At 47.2% G+C, this 19497-nt stretch overlaps 2 protein-coding genes across 3 annotated transcripts in view; both read left to right on the top strand.

Moving 5' to 3' along the window:
* LOC148017722 (RNI-like superfamily protein) overlaps positions 1-19497 on the top strand; it is a 195190-nt gene that overhangs the window by 20067 nt on the left and 155626 nt on the right. The gene's annotated exons all lie outside the window — the stretch shown is intronic.
* LOC148017723 (uncharacterized) lies at positions 14605-15331 on the top strand. Its single transcript, XM_087662248.1, has one exon. The coding sequence runs from the start codon at positions 14665-14667 to the stop codon at positions 15130-15132; it is 468 nt and encodes a 155-aa protein (XP_087518374.1). The 5' UTR covers positions 14605-14664; the 3' UTR covers positions 15133-15331.

Below are 19497 nucleotides of genomic sequence, written 5' to 3' on the forward strand. Positions count from 1 at the left end.
TCTGCTTGTTTCGCGCCCTCTGCCTGGACGTTCAGTCGCCCTTTGCCTGTTGCGCGCCCTCTGCCTGGACGTTCCGTTGCCCTCTGCCTGTTGCGCGCCCTCTGCCTGGACGTTCAGTCGCCCTCTGCCTGTTGCGTGCATACGTTCCATCGCCTTGGTCCTTCTCTCCTGCGCCCCTTGACCACCGTGCTACCCTGCTGCCCTATTGATCATCCTTGTTCGGTACACCTTCGGTCTTGCACAGCTGCCCGCCCTGATTTGCCCGTTTTGCCACCAAGAGGAAGCAGCCCGTCACACCCAAGTTGCCAAACAGCGCGCGCGACAACGTGAGTCAGCAAAGGGAACGAGCCCTTCTCTGCTTGTGGACGACACTGTCCTCTTTGCATAGCGGCCGTCTGTTTCTGCGCGTGCGCTTCCTAAGCCCCTTCGTCAGTCCAGTGCCGGGTCCGTTTTGCCTGAGAGAGAGGGAGAGCGGCTGGTCTGGATCTGGCTTTTATAGACCAAACGGTGGCAGCACTTGGTCCGGATTCTGATACCGAGGAACTCGAGGATATGGTTCCGCGCACTGAAGAGATGCCCCCTGGTCCTGACTTCTAGCCTGCGGGCAAACGCACCAAGCATACTTCGGAAGAGACAATGGATCATCAGGATCGTTCCTATGCTCAGGTTGCTTCGGATTCTGTGGACTCTCAGGATATTGACTGGGAGCATTTGCTGGAGTTTGCCAACACTCTGCTTGGCGATTATGTTCAACATAATCAGGAAGTCTTTTCTGACTCTGTACCTGAAGATGTTCTGGAAGCCACTGTGGACCCGAAAACTGTCTTGCACTCCTTTTCAATGTTTTATGATCACGCTGTGATACTCTTCTTCACTGGTAGGCTCCCACAGCTTTCCCGTATTCGCCAGTGGCTGCACAGTCTGCTACAAGGGGAATGTGTTAAAGAGATTTTTGTTGGGCCCCGAGGTTTTTTTGAGGTGCTGTTGAAATGTGAGACGCACCGTGCTGCTCTCCTATCTAAACTGCCCTTGTTTTTTGATTGCCGTTTGGGCCATGTAGTACCATGGCGCCCAATGGCAGATTTTCAGCGCCTACTGCAACGTGAATGCCCTTTGTGGGTTGAAGTGGAAAATTGTCCGGCTGTCTATTGGCCACTGTTGAAGGATGCCATGGATGCTGTGGGTCCTATTCTGGTCCCTCCAAGTCTAAGGGTCGTGAATCGTAACCGATTGTGTATGCTATGAGACACTGCTAGGAAAAGGCCTGCTTGGTTACGTCTCCATTGCTCTGGCATGCATCCTTTACACTTTCGTTTGAAATGGGGCAATTTTGTAGAGCATTGCTTTTCCTGTGGAAAATTGGGGCATTTTATGGCCGAATGCCCAGAGTAGCACCACACTTCAGATCTGAGCATTTTGCGCTGCCCATGGAAGATATGGTGTGTGATGCTCCGTCGCAGGATGCTATCCACCCACCTAAAGTTTTGGATAAAGGTAAACAACAGGTTTCGGGCTTGGATTCCCGTGGCACTGACTGGGTTGAAGTACGCGCAAAAAAAGGCAACAGGGTTGTTGCTGGCATGGAGAATACTGTGTCTACCGCCTCACAAGATTCCATGCGTACTTATATGCGCAGGAAAGAAATGTTGTCTTTAGAGCACTCTGCTTCTGCTATGGTTTCCTCTGCCCCCCGTCCTCAGCCCACTAGGAGAGTGTATTCGGATTGTCTAAAGGGTCCACTTGCTAAGCTGGCTTTTGATACCAGAGGCAACGTCATTACCCCATGGGATCGTCGTTATCCTCGTTCCATCCCCAAGCCAGCGGATATGCCGTCTACCTCCAAATCTGGTCCTCGGAACTCTTTTGCCGTGTTGGCTGATTTCTTGGATGAGGGAGTCCTGGACATTCTAGCAGAAAAGGTCAAATCGAGGCAAGCTGTGCCTCGTACCTGATTTTCTTTTGAATACACATGAAAATAGCCACATGGAATGTGCGAGGAATTTGTTCTCGCCACAAGCAACATCCCATGTGGACTGTATTGCATGAGAATCAGTGGGATGTCTTGTGTGCTGTTGAGCACAAGAGTCACGGTGAAGCCGGAAAAGTTGTGGATTGCCATGGCTTTCGTTTGTTCTATGCAGGGACACAAGCCATGCATTATTCTGGTGTGCTTATGATTGTACATTGAAAATATCAGCCAGTTCTTATTAAAAATGATGTACATGGCCGCTTTGTGGTGATTGAAATTTTATTCGAAGGAGAGATCTTATGGTTACTTGGCCTCTATGCTCCGAATGATCCTTTATCTCGTCGGGAGCTTTGGCATACTTTACAGGCTTCCTTGTCACTTGGTGGACAGGGCTTTTTGATGGGGGATTTCAATATGTGTGTTGATTCTTCGCAGTCCACATCGGAGCATTTGGTAATGGACGCACCGGAAAGTCGTATGTGGCATGAGTTGGCTCTTGCTGTTCTTAAGCAAGATCTCTGGTCCTAGCTACACCCATCTTCTACAGGGTTTACTTTCCATTCTCCCGAGTACGCAACAACATGGTCGCGGTTGGACTGCATATACATCATGCAGAATGATGATCCTTCTTGAGATGCTCGAAATGAAAGTGTTGCAACAATATGCCTTGTCGGACCATTTCCCTTTGCAGCTTGAGTTGCTTGCACAACCCATTGCACCTTTTAAGCAATTTCTGGAGAGACTCCCTCTGCGTTTCAACTCGTCTTATTTGAAGCATGCAATCTTTCAGGGCTATATGCAGCAATTGATTGATAGATTCTTATTGGACTTCTCCTCTCAGGGCACTGCTTTGTTTGAACGATTGCTCTCTAATGTGCAGCGGGTTGCTCGGCAGTATGGGATCCATCATGCCTCTCTTTGTCGGCGGGGTCAACAAGAGGACCTGCTGGCTTTGGTTCGTTCTCTGCTGGTGGACACTCCAGATGATGCATTTCTGCTAGCACTGGCAATGCATGTGGCTGATCTTATTAAAGAGTTTTAGTTGAAATCTTATCAACAGGCCAAATTGCAACATCTGACAGAGACTTTGCAAGATAGTGCGTGTGAGACTCGTAAGTTCTTTCGAGCTCTGCATGCCTCTCCTGCTCGAGAGAATATGACTAGACTCCAGGATGCAAGTCACCTGGTCCTTGATCCGCAGACCATTGTGCATATGTGTAGGACTTATTTCCTCGACCTTCTTGGTTCCACTTCTCCACCTTCAGCCCAAACTACTCAGGCCCGTTCAGTTTTTTATGACCTGGTCTGCAATCAGGTTCCACAGGACATGCAAGCTACTATGGAGTCAGATATTTGTGAGGCGGAGGTTATGGATGTTTTGTTATACTTGGCCAAGGATAAAAGTCTTGGCTGGGATGGTCTCACCAATGAGTTCTTTGAGGTTTTTGCTTCCCAACTGGCGAAACCATTGACGGCTTTGTTTTAGCAGGTGTGGGAAACGGGGATCATGCCTTCCTCATGGAAGAAAGGACTTATTAAATTGCTTCCCAAAGTTCCTTCGCCGTCTATGTTGAAACATTGGCGCCCAATTTCTTTGATGGGTTCTATGTATAAAATCTTTTCCAAAGTAATGGCGAATCGGCTCCATATGCATCTCCCTACCATTGTGCATCCTCTCCAATATGGTTTCATTAAGGGCCGAAACATTCTCCACAATGTATTAAATGCGCAACTGGCGATTGATTATGCAAGGCATTCTAATCAGGAGGTCGTACTGATTCAATTGGACCTGGATAAGGCTTTTGACTATTTGGACTGGTCTTTCGTTGCAGAACTTATGTCTGCTATGGGCTTTGATGCTCGGATGTCTCGTCTGATCTACACCATCAGTGCTGCGGCGTCTTCGCGAGTCATGCTGAATGGAGGCGTTACCAAGCCATTTGTCCTTGCCTGCTCTGTCAGACAGGGGTGCCCTTTGAGCCCTCTCTTCTTTGCCCTTTTGACTCATCCAGTTCTTTCGATGTTATCTCATATGGCAGTTTCTACTCAGTTGGCTAGATTGTCGCTTCCTTCTGGACAGCAGTTCATTAGTCAATCCTTGGCTGATGACAGCTTTATGATTCTGCGTGCGGACAAGGATAACCTTCGCAAAGCATTGGATGTTTGGGCTCTCTTTGGTCAGGCTTCCGGTCTTCGCATCAATGCTTTGAAATCAGTCATTCTCAGCTGCACGGAGTTGGATTTGCAGTCATTGGACTGGCATGGCATGGTTGTTCCCCGTGGCTCCATTGTCAGGCATCTTGGGTACCCTTTGGGTGTTGATGTTCCCCCAAAGCAGCTTCTATAGTGGATTTCTCAAAAACTGGCGGCTAAGTTTCTGTATTGGAAATCTCAGGCCTGGCCCTTCCATGTTCGCCTCAAAGTAGCCCAGACAATTATGTTGCCAATGCTCACATATTTCCTGCCATTGCTGCCCTGGACTACTACTACTCTGAATGCTCTTACTCAGTCTATTCGCTTCATGCTATGGAAGAAGGATTCCTTGCATGCAGGCATTTCCTGGATTTCTTGGTCGCATGCGTGGACCCCCAAACGCATGGGTGGAGGGGCTATTTTAGATGCCCAAACTCACATGGTGGCACTCCATTGGTCTCTTTTCCGCGCCATGTGCTCGGATCATCATCCGTGGGTCGTTATAGCCCGTTATTTCCTTGAGGATCACGGGCTTCTGCATGGTAATACCCAAATCCGGAGTTCTTGATTGCATGTTCTTAATGCCGATTCTCGGTTCTCCAGTTCTTCTTCATCTCTGCTTGCCCATTTGGTATGTTCTTGGAAACTGGTCCTCTGGAAGGCTCAGTGGCATCCAGTGGAGGATCGCTTAGCTACTAATTCTTTTCAATTGGAATTGTTGGCAGTCTCGCGGTTACTTTCATGGGAAGGTAAACACGAGCTTCGACCAAAATTCAACCGTATGGCACGTTTGGGCTTAACTTCAGTCGTGGATGCCACCCTTGCCAGTCGCAATGTGTTAATATCGTTTCGTACAGCCAGGAGGCTTTTCAAGATCCCTCGTGGATACAGGCATTTATGGGAACAACTTTTGATGGTGCTCCAGAGCAGACAACCCTTTTCTGCCCTTGCTTCGGATCGTCCCTGGCAGGATTGGGACTTTGAAGGCCGGCTGAATTTAGGCAAAGCTTCAGCTAACCAGGTGTATCATCTTCTGATTAAAGATCATCAATGGCTGGCTACTAAAGCTAATACTCTATGGGGATTGCGTAAATCCTGCTCATGGTGGAGGGCAACTGTGATGGAGGGCTGGTTGAACAAGACACCCTTCAAATATAAGGTCTTTCTTTGGAGGGTGATGATCGGTGGTCTCTGCTTGCTTCAGCTCTTTCCAAGCGACGAATCTCCAATGGCAACTGTTTCTTTTGCACCACCAGTGTGGAATCCGCCTGTCACCGATTTATTTCTTGCCCCATCGCTAAGAAAATGTGGTCATTCTTGTCAGCCGTTTGGCGAGCGGTGGTTGGTTTCTCGCTACGCCCGTTTGATTGGGTTTTTGTGCAGCCCAAATACCCCACACCGACACAGCCACATATGAAGATCGTGTTTCACTTTCTTCGATATTGGGGCTGTTGGCATAACTAGACCATTCGGAATGCTTTTCTTTTTGATTCCGCCTATAATGTTCAACGGCATATTGCTAGGCTTAAGGGTCTCTTGTATTGGCAGATAGATCTTCTCCAGCATTCTGACATGCTCTCTCGGGAGGACTTACGTCCCTGGCATATGGCAATTTCCTCTGCGTCTTTGCCATGACTTTGTAACTCTTTGGTCATCTGGCTTTTGTAGAGAGACAGTGTGTGCCTTATACATGATGGGGTAGAGCCATCATGTATCTTGTAATCATGTAAACTTGTACCCGTTTTCGTAATTAATACAATTACCTTTTACGAGAGAGAGAGAGAGAGAGAGAGAGAGAGAGAGAGAGAGAGAGAGAGAGAGAGAGAGAGAGAGAGAGAGAGAGAGAGAGAGAGAGAGAGAGAGAGAGAGAGAGAGAGAGAGAGAGAGAGAGAGAGAGAGAGAGAGAGAGAGAGAGAGAGAGAGAGAGAGAGAGAGAGAGAGAGAGAGAGAGAGAGAGAGAGAACGGTCACCGGGCGATGGCGTATCCTGCTCGCGACTTGCCGCCGCCCCTCCTTCGCTATCCGTCGGTTGCTTTCGTCGGAGTCTTGAAGGCGTAGCCGTCGTTCGCCACTAGTCTACGTTGAGGGCGGGGATCTCTGTCGTCGCCTTCAGCCCCTTCGTCTTCGTCCGTCCCAGTCTGGAACGCTGCCATCTCTTGTTCTGCCTGCTGTCTCGTGTCCCGCCTTCTGTCCTGTGTCCCGCCTCCCGTCAGAGCGCCGTCGGCTCCTATGTCCTGCCGCCTGTCATAGCGCCCTCATCTCCTGTTCCGCCTTCTGTCCCGTGCCCCGCCTGCTGTCTCGTGTCCCGCTGCGTGTCCCGTCCTGACCTCTGCCCAATCGCGCTGCCACGTCACCAGTCGCCCCGCTGCCTTGCCTGTGCGTGTTCTTTTTTGCCGAGGCGTCCAGTTTCTGTGAAACCCTACGCCCGTCAGTTGTCAGAGAGATAGCGTCTCGGCCAGAGTGTCCACTAAAAAGAGAGAGAAAGAGACTGCAGCTCTTCACTCGGCCCTTGACCGGCATACGCAGTAATACAATATGGCTGGTCTAGATCTGGCTTTTATAGACCAAACGGTGGCAGCTCTTGGTGCGGATTCTGATACGGAGGAACCAGAGGCCCTTGACCGGCATACGCAGTAATACAATATGGCTGGTATGGATCTGGCTTTTATAGACCAAACGGTGGCAGCTCTTGGTCCGGATTCTGATACCGAGGAACGAGAGGATATGGTTCCATGCACAGAAGAGATGCCCCCTGATGCTGACTTCCAGCCTGCGGGCAAACGCACCAAGCATACTTCGGAGGAGACAATGGATCATCAGGATCGTTCCTATGCTCAGGTTGCTTCTGATTCTGTGGACTCTCAGGAGGTTGACTGGGAGCATTTGCTGGAGTTTGCCAACACTCTGCTTGGCGATTATGTTCAACATAATCAAGAAGTTTTTTCTGATTCTGCAATTGAAGATGTTCTGGATGCCACTGTGGACCCGAAAAATGTCTTGCGCTCCTTTTTAGTGTTCTATGAACGCGCCGTGATTCTCTTCATTGGTCGAATCCCACAGCTTTCCCGTATTCGCCAGTGGCTGCACAGTCTGTTACAAGGGGAATGTGTGGAAGAGATTTTTGTTGGGCCCCGAGGCTTTTTTGAGGTGTTGTTGAAATCTGAGACGCACCTTGTTGCTCTCATGTGTAAACTGCCTTTGTTCTTAGATCGCCGTTTGGTCCATGTTGTGCCATGGTGCCCAATGGCGGATTTTCAGCGGCTGCTGCAACGTGAATGCCTTGTCTGGGTTGAAGTGGAAAACTGTCCGGCTGTTTTTTGGCCACTGTTAAAGGACGCCATGGCCGCTGTGGGCACTGTTCTGGTCCCCCCAAGTCTGAGGGCCATCAATTGTAACCGTTTGTGTATGCTATGGGACATTGCCAGGAAAAGGCCTGCATGGTTACATCTTAATTGCTCCGGCATGCATCCTTTACACTTTCGTTTGAAATGGGGCAACTTTGTAGGACATTGCTTTTCGTATGGTAAATTGGGGCATTTTATGGCCGAATGCCCAGAGAAGCCCCACACTTCAGAACCTGAGCATGTTGCGCTGCCCATGGAAGATATGGTGTGCGACGCTCGGTCGCAGGATGCCACCTAGCCATCTAAAGTGTTGGATAAAGGTAAACAACAGGTTTCGGGTTTGGATTCCCATGCCAATGACTAGGCCGATGTACGTGGGAAAAAAGGCAACATGCCTATTGCTGGCATGGTGGATACTGTGCCGACTGCCTCACAAGATTCCATGCGTACTTATATGCGTAGGAAAGAGATGTTGTCTTCAGAACACTCTGCTCCTGCTATGGTTTCCGCTGCTTCCCGTCAACAGCCCACAAGGAGAGTGTATTCGGATGGTCCAAAGGGTCCATCTGCTAAGCTGGCTTTTGATACTAGAGGTAACATCATTACCCCATGGGATCCTCGTTATCCCCGTTCCATCCCCAAGACAGCGGATATGCCGTCTACCTCCAAATCTGGTCGTCCGAACTCTTTTGCCGTGTTAGCTGATCTTTTGGATGACGGAGTCCTGGACATTCTTGTAGAAAAGGTCAAATCGAGGCAAGCCGTGCCTCGTACCTGATTTTTCTTTTGAATATATATGAAAATAGACGCGTGGAATGTGCGAGAAATTTGTTCTCGCCACAAGCAACATGCCATGTGGAGTGTCTTGCATGAGAATCAGTGGGATGTTTTGTGTGCTGTTGAGCACAAGAGTCACAGAGAAGCAGGAAAAGTTGTGGATTGCCATGGCTTTCGTTTGTTTTATGCAAGGACACATGCCATGCATTATTCTGGTGTGCTCATGATTGTGGATGAGAAATATCAGCCTGCTTTTATTAAAAATGATGTGCATGGCCGCTTTGTGGCGATTGAAATTTTATTCGAAGGAGAGATCTTATGGTTACTTGGGTTCTATGTTCCGAATGATCCTTTATCTCGTGAGGAGCTTTGGCATACCTTGCAGACTTCCTTGTCTCTTAGCAGACGGGTTTTTTGATGGGGGATTTCAATGTGTGTCGATTCTTTGCAGTCCATATCGGAGCATTCAGTAATGGACGCGCCGGAAAGTCGTATGTGGCATGAGTTGAATCTTGCTGTTCTTAAGCAAGATCTCTGGTCTTGGCTACACCCTTCTTCTAAACTGCCATTGTTCTTTGATCGCCGTTTGGTCCATGTTGTGCCATGGCGCCCAATGGCAGATTTTCAGCGCTTGCTTCAATGTGAATGCCCCGTGTGGGTTGAAGTGGAAAATTGTCCGGCTGTCTATTGGCCACTGTTAAAGGATGCCATGGCCGTTGTGGGCACTGTTCTGGTCCCCTCGAGCCTAAGGGCCATGAATCGTAACCGTTTGTATATGTTATGGGACACTGCTAGGAAAAGGCCTGCTTGGTTACGTCTTAATTGCTCTGGTGTGCATCCTTTGCACTTTCGCTTGAAATGGGGCAACTTTGCAGGGCATTGCTTTTCCTATGGAAAATTGGGGCATTTTATGGCCGAATGCCCAGAGAAGCAACAGACTTCAGATGCTGAGCATGTTGCGTTGCCCATGGAAGATATGGTGTTTGATGCTCCGTCGCAGGTTGCAACCCAGCCACCTAAAGTTTTGTATAAAGGTAAACAACATGTTTTGGGTTTGGATTCCTGTGGCAATGACTGGGTAGATGTACGTGCCAAAAAAGGTAAAAGGTTTGATGCTGGCTTGGCGGATACTGGGCCTAATGCTTCACAAGATTCCATGCGCACTTATGTGCGCAGGAAAGAGATGTTGTCTTTAGAGCATACTGCTCACATTATGGTTTCTTTTGCTCCTTGTAATCAGTCTACTAGGAAAGTATATACGGATGGTCCAAAGGGCCCACCTGCTAAGTTGGCTTTTGATACTAGAGGTAATGTGATTACCCCATGGGATCGTCGTTATCTCCATTCCATCCCCAAGACAGTGGATATTCCGTCTACCTCTAAAGCTGGCCGTCAGAACTCTTTTGCCATGTTAGCTGATTTTTTGGATGAGAGAGTCCTTGAGATTCTAGCAGAAAAGGTTAAATTGAGGCAAGCTGTGCCTCGTTCCTGATTTTCATTTTGAATACACATGAAGATAGCCACGTGGAATGTGCAAGGCATTTGTTCTCGCCATAAGCAACATGCCATGTGGACTGTATTGCATGAGAATCAGTGGGATGTCTTGTGTGCTGTTGAGCACAAGAGTCACGGTGAAGCAGAAAAAGTTGCGGATTGCCATGGGTTTCGCTTGTTTTATGCAGGGACACGTGCCATGCATTATTTTAGTGTGCTTATGATTGTACATGAGAAATATCAGCCAGTTCTTATTAAAAATGATGTACATGGCCATGTTGTGGTGATTGAAGTTTTATTTGAAGGAGAAATCTTATGGTTACTGGGCCTCTATGCTGCGAATGACCCGTTATCCCGCCGGAATCTTTGGAATACTTTGCAGACCTCCTTGTCACTTGGCAGACAGGGTTTTTTGATGGGGGATTTTAATATGTGTGTTGATTCTTCACAATCCACATTAGAACATTCGGTGATGGACGCTCTGGAAAGTTGTGTGTGGAATGCGTTTGCTCTTGCTGTACTTAAGCAAGATCTCTGGTCTTGGCTACACCCTTCTTCTACAGGGTGTAGTTTCCATTCTGTGCAGTATGCAACTACATGGTCGCGGTTGACCGCATTACATCATGTACGATGATGATTTTCTTCTTGAGATGCTGGAAATGAAAGTGTTGCAGCAATATGCCTTGTGGGACCATTTCCCTCTACAGCTTGAGATACTTGCACAACCCGTTGTACCTTTTAAGCAATTTCTGGATAGACTCCCTTTGTGTTTCAACTCCTCTTATTTGAAGCATTCAATCTTTCGAGACTATATGCAGCAATTGATTGATAGATTTTTATTGGACTTCGCCTCTGAGGGCAATGCTTCTTTCGAACGATTGCTCTCTAATGTGCAACGGGTTGCTCGGTAGTATGGGATCCATTATGCCTCTCTTTGTCGGTGGCGTCGACAAGCAGCGGAGGACTTATTGGCTTTGGTTCGTTCTCTGCTGGGGGACACTCCAGATGATGTATTTATGCTGTCATTGGCGATGCGTTTGGCTGATCTTATTAAAGAGTTTCGGTTGAAATCTTATCAGCAGGCCAAATTGCAAAATTTGATTGAGAATTTGCAAGATAGTGCTTGTTAGACTCATAAGTTCTTTCGAGCTGTACATGCATCTCGTGCTCGAGAAAATATGACTAGACTCCAAGATCCAGTTGAATGGTCATCGATCCCCAGACTATTGTGAATATGTGCAGGAATTATTTTCTAGACCTTCTTGGTTCTTCTCCGTCACCTTCTGACCAAATTACTCATGCACGCTCAGTTTTCTATGATTTGGTCCGTAATCAGGTTCCACTTGATATGCAAACTACTTTGGAGACAGATATTTGTGAGGCGGAGGTTATGGATGTTTTGTTACACTTGCCTAAGTATAAAAGTCTCGGTTGGGATGGTCTCACCAATGAATTCTTTGAGATTTCTGCTACCCAACTGGTGAAACCATTGACGACTATGTTTCAGTAGGTTTGGGAAACAGGGTTCATGCCTTCCTTATGGAAAGGTCTTATCAAATTGCTTCCAAAAGATCATTGGCCGTCCATGTTGAAACATTGGAGAGCAATTTCTTTGATGGGTTCGATGTATAAAATCTTTTCCAAAGTGATGGTGAATCGGCTTCACAACCATCTTCCGGCCATTGTGCATCCTCTTCAATATGGTTTCATTAAGGGCCGAAACATTCTGCATAATATCTTAAATGTGCAAATGGCTATTGACTATGCAAGGCACTCTAATTAGCAAGTGGTATTGATTCAATGGGATTTGGAAAAGGCTTTTGATTATTTAGATTGGTCTTTCATTGCAGAACTTATGTCTACTATGGGCTTTGGTACTCGGATGTCCTGCTTGATCTACACTATTAGTGCTGCGGCTTCTTCGCGAGTTATGCTAAATGGTGGTGTTATCGGGCCATTTGTCCTTGCACGCTTTGTGAGACAGGGTTGCCCTTTCAGTCCTCTCTTCTTTGCCCTTGCAACTCATCCGGTTCTTTCGATGTTATCTTCTATGGTAGCTTCTACTCAGTTGGCTGGATTGTCTCTTCCTTTTGGACAGGATTTCATTACTCAATCTTTGGCTGATGACAACTTTATGATTTTGCGTGCGGACAAGGACAATATTTGCAAAGCATTAGATGTTTGGACGCTCTTTGGTCATGCTTCTGGTCTTCATATCAATGCTTTCAAATCAGCCATTGTCAGTTGCACGGAGTCCGATTGTCATTGGGCTGGCAGGGACAAGTTGTTTTCCGTGGTTCCATTGTTAGGCATCTTGGGTACCCTTTGGGTGTTGATGTTCGGCCAAAGCAACTACTACAGTGGATTTCAGAGAAATTGGTAGCTAAGTTTCTGTATTGGAAGTCGAAGGCTTGGCCCTTCCATGTTCGCCTCAAAGTGGCTCAGACAATTATGTTGCCAATGCTCACACATTTCTTGCCATTGTTGCCTTGGACTAGTACTAGTTTGAATGCTCTTACTCAACACATTCATTTCATGTTATGGAAGGAGGATTCCTTGCAGGCAGGCATTTCATGGATTTCTTGGTCGCATACATGTACCCCCAAACGCATGGTTGGTGACGCTGTTTTGGATGCCGAAACTCATATGCTGGCACTTCGGTAGTCTCTTTTTCGTGCCATGTGCGTGGATCATCACCCGTGGGTCGTTATAGCCCGTTATTTTGTTGAGGATCACGGGCTTATGCATGGTAATACACAAATTCGGAGCTCCTGGTGGCATGTTCTTAATGCAGACTCTCGGTTTTCTAGTCCTTCCTTATCCCTGCTTGTTCATTTGGTCTGCTCTTGGAAATTGGTTCTCCGGAAGGCGCGTTGGCATCGAGTGGAGGACCGCTTACATACTAACTCTTTTCAACTGGAATTGTTGGTAGCCTCGCGATTACTTTCTTGGGAAGGCAAATATGAGCTTAGACCAAAATTTAACGGCATAGCATGTTTGGGCTTGACTTCAGTTGCAGATGCCACCCTTGCCAGCCGTAATGTCTTGATATCTTTTCGTACAGCCAAGAGGCTTTTCTGAATCCCTCATGGATACCGTGATTTATGGGAACAACTTTTGTTAGTGCTCTAGAGTAGGCAACCCTTTCGTGCCCTTGCTTTGGATCGTCCTTGGCAGGACTGGGACGTTGCAAGTCGCTTGAATTTGGAAAAGGCGTCAGGTAACCAGGTGTATCATTTTCTGATTAAAGATCATCAATGGCTGGTTACTAAAGCTAATACTGTATGGGGATTGCGGAAATCTCAGTCATGGTGGAAGGCAACTGTGATGGAGGGCTGGTTGAACAAGACACCTTTCAAATGCAAGGTCTTTCTTTGGAGGGTGACAATTGGTAGTCTTCCGCTTGCTTCAGCCCTTTCCAAGCGTCGAATCTCTAATGGCAATTGTTTCTTTTGCACCACTACTATGGAATCGGCCCGTCATCGATTTATTTCTTGCCCTCTCGCTAAGAATATTTGGTCGCTCTTGTCAGCGGTTTGGCGAGCAGTGGTTGGCTTCTTGCTAAGCCCTTTTGATTGGGTTTTTGTACGGCCAAAATACCCCATACCGGCACACTCGCATATGAAGATCTTGTTTCACTTTCTTAGATATTGGGGATGCTGGCACAATTGGACCACTCGGAATGCCTTTCTTTTTGATTCGGCCTCTAATGTTCCAGGACATATTGTGAGGCTTAAAGGTCTCTTGCATTGGCAGATAGATCTCATTCGGTACTCTGACTTACTCCCTCGGGAGGACTTACTTCCCTGGCATATGGCAATTTCCTCTGCGTCTTTGCCATGACTTTTGTAACTCTTTTGTTGTTTAGTACTGGGCTGTTACACATGATGGCTTAGTGCGATCGTGTATCTTGTAATCAAGTAAACTTGTACCTTTTTTTCGTAATTAATACAATTACCCTTTTACGAGAGAGAGAGAGAGAGAGAGAGAGAGAGAGAGAGAGAGAGAGAGAGAGAGAGAGAGAGAGAGAGAGAGAGAGAGAGAGAGAGAGAGAGAGAGAGAGAGAGAGAGAGAGAGAGAGAGAGAGAGAGAGCGGATGTAATAGGAACCCACCTAGGGTTTCCGTGCGTCGCCTGTGCTTGGACAAGATAGCTGTTCGTCGCTTGTTTGTGCAGTTTGCCTTTGGGTTCCACGCTAAAGCCCAACCTGTGTGTGGACTCGTCAGCTGTTGGTCGCCTATTCGTGCGGTGTGCCTTTGGGCTCCACCTCTATGCATCGTTTGTGCCTTCCATCTTGTGCGCCTAGCCTTTCTATCTCCGGTTCTTGCAACCCATGCTTGATGGCGACTTGACATGGGTCCGTGCTTCTGTGCGTCCACCTGTAAGTGTGTGTGTGTGTGTAGAGAGAGAGAGAGAGAGAGAGAGAGAGAGGGAGAGAGAGGGGGGGGGGGCGGGGATGTAATAGGAACCCGCCTAGGGTATCCGTTTGTCGCCTGTGCTTGGACAAGATAGCTGTTCGTCGCTTGTTTGTGCAGTTCGCCTTTGGGTTCCACGCTAAAGCCCAACCTGTGTGTGGACTCGTCAGCTGTTGGTCGCCTATTCGTGCGGTCTGCCTTTGGGCTCCACACTCAAGCCCAACCTCTATGTATCGTTTGCGCCTTCCATCTTGGTGCCTAGCTTTCTATCTCCGGTTCGTGCAACCCATGCTCTATGGCGACTTGACATGGGTCCCTGCTTCTGTGCGTCCACCTTTAAGTGTGTGTGTGTGTGTGTGTGTGTGTATAGAGAGAGAGAGAGAGAGAGAGAGAGAGAGAGAGAGAGAGAGAGTGTAAGCCTTGCAAGATAGAAGAACGTGGTAAACATCGAGTACAGACGAACCTTAACCCGGCATGGCTTCAGACGAGAGCAGCCCTGTGGTTGAGAACGAGCAGAAAAATGAATCACAGGAGGGAGCTGTGGAAGAAGCTGAGGAGCTGTCCAAAGTTTTAGAGGCTCAAACTGTGCACGAGGACACACAAGAGCAAGCAGAGGAAGACGTTAAAGATGAGGGGGAGGAAGAGGTGTCTGCTGGCGGTGATGTAGAGGAGGAAAAGGAGGAGGAAGAAGAAGAAAAGCCCCGCAGGTTTACGGAGGCTGATATAAGGACTGCACCCACGGACTTCTGCTTTCCTACAACCAATCAAGCAAGGCATTGTTTCACACGCTACATAGAATATCACAAGTGTATTCGTGAGAAGGGTGAAGATGATCCTGAATGTAATAAATATGCAAGATACTACTGTTCTCTGTGTCCTGGCGAATGGATAGACAGATGGAATGAGCAAAGGGAAAATGGGACATTCCCAGGGCCTTTGTAAAAGAGCTGCAGATTGAAGCAATCTTTTGAAGTTTGCATACTTTTGGTTGCAGTGGCTTGTTGAAATTCTTTCTGAGGAAGTTCTTTAGGCAAATAAATGTCTTTTGGTGAGAAAGCTAAACATCTGAATGTTTCAAATTTTCACTGACCGGTTCCCATCAGTGCACATGGATGCAAAAGCTTAGTCTTGATGTGAGAAATCTGATCTTGGGTGAATTGCTAAAGTTGAAGCAAAAGGCTTGTCCCAAAAAGAGAGAGAGAGAGAGAGAGAGAGAGAGAGAGAGAATTAATCGTATGGAATGTTTGGGCTTGACTTCAGTTGTGCAGATGCCACCCTTTCTAGTCGCAATGTCTTGATATCGTTTCCTACATCCACAAGATGTTTCAGGATCCCTCGTGGATACCATGATTTATGGGGACAGCTTTTGATGGTGCTTCAGAGCAGACAGCCCTTTCCTGCCCTTGCTTCGGATCGTCCCTGGCAGGACTGGAACCTTGCAGGTTGCCTGAAGTTGGAAAAGGCCTCAGCTAACCAGGTGTATCATCTGCTGATTACAGATCATCAATGGCTGGTTACTAAAGCCAATACTGTATGGGGATTGCGTAAATCTCGGTCTTGGTGGAAGGCAACTGTGATGGAGGGCTGGCTGAACAAGACAGCTTTCAAATGCAAGGTCTTTCTTTGGAGGGTGATGATCGGTGGTCTTCCTCTTGCTTCAGCCCTTTCCAAGCGTCGAATCTCCAACGGCAATTGTTTCTTTTGCACCACCAGTGTGGAATCGGGCCGTCACTTTATTTCTTGCCCTCTTGCTAAGAAAATATGGTCACTCTTGTCAGCAGTTTGGAGAGCGGTGGTTGGTTTCTCGCTAAGCCCTTTTGATTGGGCCTTTGCGCGGCCCAAATACCCCACATCGGCTCCGTCACATATGAAGATCTTGTTTCACTTTCTTAGATACTGGGGCTGTTGGCACAATTGGACCATTCGGAATGCTTTTCTTTTTGATTAAGCCTACAATGTTCAGGGACATATTGCTAGGCTTAAAGGCCTTTTGCATTGGCAGATAGATCTCATTCGGCACTCTGACTTACTTCCTCGGGAGGATTTGCTTCCCTGGCATATGGCAATTTCCTCTGTGTCATTGCCATGACTTTTTGTAACTCTTTTGGAGTTTAGGGCTTTAGAGAGCCAGAGAGATTGCACGTGATGGCTTAGAGCCATTGTGTATATTGTATTCATGTAAACTTGTACCTTTTTTCCGTAATTAATACAATTACCTTTTACGAAAAGAGAGAGAGAGAGAGAGAGAGAGAGAGAGAGAGAGAGAGAGAGAGGGATACTGCGGCTGCTGGCACAATTGGACCACTCGGAATGCCTTTCTTTTTGATTCGGCCTCTAATGTTCCAAGACATATTGCAAGGCTTAGAGGTCTCCTGCATTGGCAGTTGGATCTTATTCGGCACTCTGACTTACTCCCTCGGGAGGACTTACTTCCTTGGCATATGGCAATTTCCTCTGCGTCTTTGATATGACTTTTTGTAACTCGATGGCTTAGAGCCATCGTGTATCTTGTAATCATGTCAACTTGTACCTTTTTTCGTAATTAATAGAGAGAGAGAGAGAGAGAGAGAGAGAGAGAGAGAGAGAGAGAGAGAGTTAACATGCAAGACAGACAGTGATTCTGTTCTTGATTCTGCTCTTGCACGCTTGCCATTTTGATGACTTGTGACTTTCTGACTGGAGTACATCGAAAGGACTTTTAGGCCTGGTCATGGAGAGATTTGGTTTTACAGCAGATTGCTACTTTCCATGAGAGTGCAGCCATCTTCTACTTCATGAGAAGGACTCCTTTGATCACTAGAATTTGAGCTTTGTTGCAGTCTATGCTTATCAGTACTGATATGGGTCAAGATGATGCTTCAGCACAAGGGCACGGCTCGCTTGTTGAAAAGATTTATGATGGACCGAAGGGGTTCTTTGAAGTCCTATTTCGCTCCCCGGAAGTGCGTGCCTTTATTATGCAATGTATCCCTTTGTTTATGGATGGTCAGTTAGTGCATATGGTTCCTTGGAGACCTATGGCGGAATTTAAGGAGGTACTTAGACAGGCATGTTCCATTTGGGTTGAGGTGGTTGATTTTCTAGCGCATCTTTGTAGACTTCTACCCTTGGTATTGAGAACTCTTGGTGAGGTATTGGTGGAGCCTCGGTTGGCCTCCCACAACAGGTATAGGGCCTACATGCTTTGGGATACAGGGAAACCTTGCCCGACCGGTTCGAGGTTCAAGGATTGCAAATGTTGGTTTACGAGCTGAAATGGGGTACATTTGCTGGTCACTGTTTCAGATGTGGCCAATGGGGCCATTTCATTTCTGAATGTGATAGAAGCCCTGATGTTTTGCAGAGCACAATGGTTCTTGACACAAATATGCATGAGCATCATCCTCAGCAAGTGGTTCATTAGCCAAAAGTGGATCATGAGCTGCTCCCCCAACATGGACATGATGATGGTAAGAAGAATGTGGTTCAAACTAGTATAGAGCATGCATCGCTTTCAGTTGGTCAGAATTTGCCTCTGCAGGATAACTCATGGGTTATTGTGGTTCGACACAATGCTAGACAGGAGCCTCGTTTGTCTCTTGCCCACCCACCTCTGTTGCCCATCACTCAAGACTTTTCAACAAAGAGGTAGGGGTTTCTACATGAAACCTCAACCGTCACGTTCTCCTGCAGTTGCCGTGGAGGATAAAAGGGCTTCTGATTTTGCTTTGCGCTCTCAGCAAGTGGTTCATTAGCCAAAAGTGGATCATGAGCTGCTTCCCTAACATGGACATGATGATGGTAAGAAGAATGTGGTTCAAACTAGTATAGAGCGTGCATCGCTTTCAGTTGGTCAGAATTTGCCTCTGTAGAATAACTCATGGGTTACTGTGGTTCGACGCAATGCTAGATAGGAGCCTTGTTTGTCTCCTGCCCACCCACCTCCATTGCCCATCACTTAGACTTTTCAATGAAGAGGTAGGGGTTTCTACATGAAACCTCAACCCTCACGTTCTCCTGCAGTTGCCATGGAGGATAAAAGGGCTTCTGATTCTGCTTTGGGCTTTGATCCATGAGGGAGACTTGTGCCTCCTTGTGATGTTTTCCGCTTTCAGCAACATCAATTTCCTTCTCGTGATTCCATTGCTAGTTTGGAAAGAGAGGGGTTCGAAGAAGAAGTCAAATACCCAGTGCTACCACTATGGGAAGAAATGTCATTTACGGAAGGATTGCAAAGAGTTAGTGGCTTCAAGGAAGAAAAATGAGCAGAAGACAAAGTGGGATGCGGACTCCTTTGACGAGTCATCATTTGCCTCCGATTCTGACTCAGATCCTCTGGCCAAGGTAAAGTCCAAGGCGTGGAAGGGATCCTCTTCTTCAGATAGTGGGAAGGGCTTGGTGGCCCTTCCTCAGCCGCATTCTAGTGGTGGTGATGAGGCTCTCTCTCACAACTCTCTAGTGCTAGAGAGGGAGTGTGAGAGGGTGGTGAGATGGGGCGGCGGTCCCTCATCTATATTTCTATATAGATGCAGATGATCTAGAGAGGAATGTCCTTGATGCATCAACCGGAAAGTCCAAATCTTGGAGCTAGGATTGACATCCATGTTCACGATGGGCTGGTTATTTGACAGAGAGCGAGTGGCTTTCATTTGGAGCTCACTTGATCCATGGTCATTTATGTTGAGAAACCCTTCACCCTTCACTCGCAGTTTGTGTTTTTGCGTTTTGCATTTAGGATTGGTGTTTACGGTTTGCAGCTCCAAAAAGGGGTGCCACCCTAGTTTGATTGTGCCTATTTATAGGCCACTCCCTCATTCATTCCTCATAGCTAATTCATTCAGTCTGTCACCTTTTCTCTCCAGCCTCTCCACTACCCTCACACCCCTTCAGGAGGACATTGCGGTTCGTGGTTGGTGGTTGTCTTCATCATCTTCCTTGTGCTATGGCACCCTTGTTCCCTTGCATCACATTCACTCTATCATTCAGATCTTCATCATTCCATTCATCAGAGTTTCTTCTCTCTTCTCTTCTCTTCTCCATGTTTGTTGATCTCACTCCGTGTTCCTCCCCGCAAACCCTATTGTCTCGTTGGTATGTCATCTTTTGACATGGTATCAGAGTTGGATTTGCTCAAACAATGGCAAAGATTCTCCACTCTAGTGACGGCAAAGATCGGTGGTGGGTTCGACATCCACTTCTCTTATTTTTTCACTACATCAATATCTCGTTTTTGCAGGTTTAAGGTGTTTTCATAGTTTGGCGCCTGTTTCCAGCCTTCCACCCAACCACAGTTTGCAACTGTTTTCAGCAGAGCGACTGTTGCTGATC

Source organism: Lygodium microphyllum, chromosome 21, assembly GCF_053477565.2.
Source record: "Lygodium microphyllum isolate KBCC chromosome 21, Lygodium_microphyllum_v1.1.10, whole genome shotgun sequence".
NCBI lineage: Eukaryota > Viridiplantae > Streptophyta > Polypodiopsida > Schizaeales > Lygodiaceae > Lygodium > Lygodium microphyllum.